Source organism: Eimeria mitis, genomic scaffold (genome assembly GCF_000499745.2).
Source record: "Eimeria mitis Houghton genomic scaffold, Emh_scaff349, whole genome shotgun sequence".
In the NCBI taxonomy this organism is placed as follows: Eukaryota; Apicomplexa; class Conoidasida; order Eucoccidiorida; family Eimeriidae; genus Eimeria; species Eimeria mitis.
This window is the reverse complement of record NW_013571831.1, coordinates 16,170-20,364: the sequence shown is the minus strand read 5'-3', so window position 1 is coordinate 20,364 and position 4,195 is coordinate 16,170. Positions and strand designations below refer to the sequence as shown.

General features: G+C 50.6%; 1 protein-coding gene across 1 annotated transcript; it reads right to left on the bottom strand.

Annotated features, from left to right (window-relative positions):
* Positions 1-467: 467 nt before the first annotated feature.
* On the bottom strand, positions 468-2,162 carry EMH_0008960 (uncharacterized protein; the record flags this gene model as incomplete). The annotated part of the gene is given in 4 exon segments (XM_013498524.1): positions 468-477; positions 481-1,071; positions 1,364-1,540; positions 1,963-2,162. Coding segments are annotated over 4 exon segments (978 nt in total).
* Between the last annotated feature and the right edge of the window lie 2,033 nt (positions 2,163-4,195).

Here is a 4,195-nt window from a genome sequence, read left to right as displayed (position 1 = left end):
GCATTCAGACCCTGAAATCCGGCTGTCTTCATTGCAACTGGGGCAGTTCACGGCTTTGTCGCAGCTCTTGCTGCTGAAGCAAGAGGCCCTCCTGCCCCTTATCCATCGAAGTCGCCTATGATGACCAGTGGTCACAGCTGCAGCTGGGCAGTGGCGATTGGACGCTCGGAAGCCTCTTAAGGGCCCCCGGCCGGTGTTGGCTGCGGGAGCCGAAGCGGCAGCACCAACCGTGGCTGGAGATAGCGTGGTGGGTGCCCCTAAATCCTTCGGGTTCCATTCGCTTGCTCTTTGTGATGAGCCGGCTGTTACTGCTGTTTGTGAAGCAGATAAAGCGGGATCGCAGCAAAAACACTCAGCCGCTTGGCATGTCACTTGCCTCACCCCGTCCGGGGCCAACACTTGCCCTCCTTCCGCTGCTGGTTCTGTTTCCGTTGTTGGTGGTATTCGTGCTGCTGCTGCTGATGCTGCTACTGCTGTNCTTCCGCTGCTGGTTCTGTTTCCGTTGTTGGTGGTATTCGTGCTGCTGCTGCTGATGCTGCTACTGCTGTTGGCAGGTCTGCTACTGGAAACAGCAGATTTGGGGCAGAGACGCCACGTCGATAAAATTTTGTTGCACTGAATTTACTGGGGGGTATGCTGGTTAGTTGATTGGTGTTGCTGTTGCTGTTGCTGTTGCTGCTGCTTGTGCTGCTGCTGCTTTTGCTGTCCTGTTGCCTGAGGCGTCGAGCATCCATTAGTCTACGATCATAGTGCATTCCTATCTCACATAAGTCTTCTTTGTGTTGCTCATCTATTTGATTTGGTGGCAGAGGAGAGGGGAATTCTTTACTATTTGCTTTTTCATCCCAGTCAACACCCGTCGAAATGAAAACCTGCTTTGTATCGCCATGAGCTTTATCGCGATTTTCAGGTGGAGGCAGAGAGTGTTGCTGCTGTATTAAAAGCAGTGTTGTCTCCGGGCCACCCATCAGGTGCAGCATTAACAGCATGAAACAATGCAAGCAGCAAACTTCCCATGCCGACCGAAGCTGTGACAGCAGCAAACCCACACGGGGCTCCAAGAGGGAGAGCCTGAATACACAAAAGCCNCCGACCGAAGCTGTGACAGCAGCAAACCCACACGGGGCTCCAAGAGGGAGAGCCTGAATACACAAAAGCCAAATGCACAGCAGCAGTGGGGTAGGGGCCAAGAGGCACCAAAAGCAAACACTGAGACGGTGGTGGATGCAGCCGTCTTGCAGAGGAAAATATGATCGGAACTGCTTGTACACCGGATGCAGCTGCCACGACGTTCTTTGCGGTTCCGTCCGCCTCTGCTGTTGAGGCTTCAACTACTGCTGCTATCCTTTCTGGAGTGTCTCACCAAGCGATTGCTCCAGAGAGAGGAAAGAAGGAGTATACGAGGCTCATATAGAGTGCAGCGGGGGGGCTGAAACAGCGGCGTTCAATCAGCCGTAGTTGTGCGGCTACCAAAGAAAACCGCCGTTGGTGCAGGGCCCACAGCAGCAGCAACAGTACACAGATGACGGTCGAGGAGGACCTAAAAAAAGGAAAGCATCAAGAATATCCAACTGAGTAAGCGTGCACTCGAGTATGTATAGAGTTGCGTCGTTGTGTAAGTAAACATTTGCTTGTCATGCGAATGCGGAATATATAAGCCGATGCATGGCGGTGCAGCATAGCCCACATTTTTCTTTGCGTGCATGCAGATGCATGGGTGATTTCTCTGTGTACATGNGGCGGTGCAGCATAGCCCACATTTTTCTTTGCGTGCATGCAGATGCATGGGTGATTTCTCTGTGTACATGAATCTATGTTTTATTTACTTGACAGTATTCATGTGGAGATGCACTGTAGACAAATGTTTGCTCAGCTGTCCGTTTCAACCTTAAATGTCATGGAGCTGCTTAGCCTGTACTAGCTGCTGGGTTGGCAATAAAGTTGTATTAGGTAAGGGCTTACCATATCCACATAGGGACTTCTGCTACTGGCATTGGATCTGAAACGTGAACATTACCGTAGAACGACAGAGGCTCCTGCATGCCCAACTGCGTTCCGCGGGTGGTGTCACCCCCTTCCACAGTTGGTATGCGATATGGTTCAGCTGCAACGCTTGAGACAGACTCAGTGGGATGCGAACCTCCAGGGCTCCAGTGTGACATTTCGGAAGCAGTGGCCGGCCCATCACTGGCCCCCAGGAAACCCATGCCGCGATTTGATCCTGCGTCTTGGAGGCGGCGTTCGTTCCTTGACACCTCGAAAAATGTATGGTGGCTTCCGTGTTGCCCTGCAGTAACAAAAAGTGAAGCAGGGCCCCAAGGCGGAAGAAGGAAGGGGAGCAGCAGAGAAACTTCCCTCATGGCCTGCCTTCTCCTACGGCCTTCCACGGGCAGAAGATGGACGAAGAGTGTCTCAGGGTGGGTCTACAGACAGTAAGCGATATCCAAAGGGGGACTTCTGCATGAGTAAGACCAGGAGGGTAGCCAAGAGGGTACGCAACACACAGACCCTCTGTGACGATCAAACGATAGTGAGGTCGGGGTTGATAATGGTGGTGAACATGCCTACTACACCTTCGCGTCAAAGTAACGAAATATTAGAAAGAAGGAGATGCTGAAGGCAAATGGCGATGCACTGGGANCACCTTCGCGTCAAAGTAACGAAATATTAGAAAGAAGGAGATGCTGAAGGCAAATGGCGATGCACTGGGAGTCCACTTGACTCGCCACAAAATCCCGACGGAAATGCCAGAGCGAGCAGCCCTTGTTGTCCTAATGGTGGCGGCTAGTCTTCCTCAGAAGAAACCTATGGATACGCCCATGTCAGTGTAATCGAGTAAAATAAGTTTGTAAAGTTTTATTTCATAGATAATTCGGCTGGAGAGGGACGGAATCCTGAGGGGACCTCCAAAACTCCCGCCGGCGCCGCTGCCGCCCGGGCCGCCGTTACAGGAGGGTAAAGCAGCTGTTTTGCGGCACAGTTGAGAAGCCTTCTAGCAAAGGGAAGCGAAATAATAAATTATTCTGCCTAAAAGAGAGGAGGTGGAGGGGAGAAGCTATTCTATGATGCGTATTTCAAGACTTTGTCACAGAAGGCGTCGTCGGCGGAGTCCCTTGGTGTTGGTCCGCAACCTGAGGGTGAATCTAGGGAACCATCTTCTCACGTGCGGAAATAACTCTTCCTTTCGTTATAGTATTGTTTAGGTAATAAAAGATGAGGAATAAATACTTTGAAACACGAGCGAAGACGCCACAGTGCGTGCTGCCAGCACGCACACGCACACCTGTCACACCCGAGGAGGCTGTGTGGGGTGGAAAGAAACTCCCTCAAAAGCAATGAAACCGCAACGTTTTCTACGGATCCTTGTTACTTCAAACGAAATTTGGAACATTTACGTTTTTGGTACTTTATCTGCTGAGGCAGTCACCCCGTACTGCACAGACCTTGCGCGAATGGCTCAGGAAGCAAATTTGCATAATCCGTAGAGGATGAAATAAGCACTTTAACGTGGACCTCTCGTGTTCAGGAGCTGTAGGTATGAAGCGACGAAGGATATGTGCCTATGCATGGACCCCTTCTTGCCAGCGATGTCCCCATGAAAATATTTGAAATCCAGGCAACAAACTATGTCGTAGAGACTCCGGAGTTTAATTTAACGGGGAGCGGAGGCATCCAGAGCGATAATTTTACCGAACAAAGTGGGATTATTTTGTGTGCCTTCGATGTCTCAAATAACATCTCAACTTAGAAATCTGCCACAATATTAAGACGCGGGACCCCCAATCTGGACCGTTCCACCACAAAATAGCAGGCCTACCGTGAGTGCCTTCCCGTCGTTCCCAATAGCGTCTGGCGTCAGAAATGTTAGATGTTCCTCTATATCGCGTCTTCTGCCCAGACTTTTAATTTAAAGGCACTTTTATTCCCTACGAGACAGTGTAGAGATTCTCGCGCACTGGATGCCTCTGGTCCCTTTCAGTTAAATGGTGTGAGCACAGGGGGATTAGTTTGTGTACTTTCGAGTTACCGGCTCGGTGAAAGAGCATAAATCCAACCGCTATATTGCTGGTAACCAGCTTTAGGGAAGAACGTTTCATAAGAGCAGCGAACGTGTGTACTGGGTGCAACCTAAGGAGACTGATGAGGTTTCTGGCAACTTCTTATCCTGCCTCTGCCCAAGTAATTTGTTTGTCCA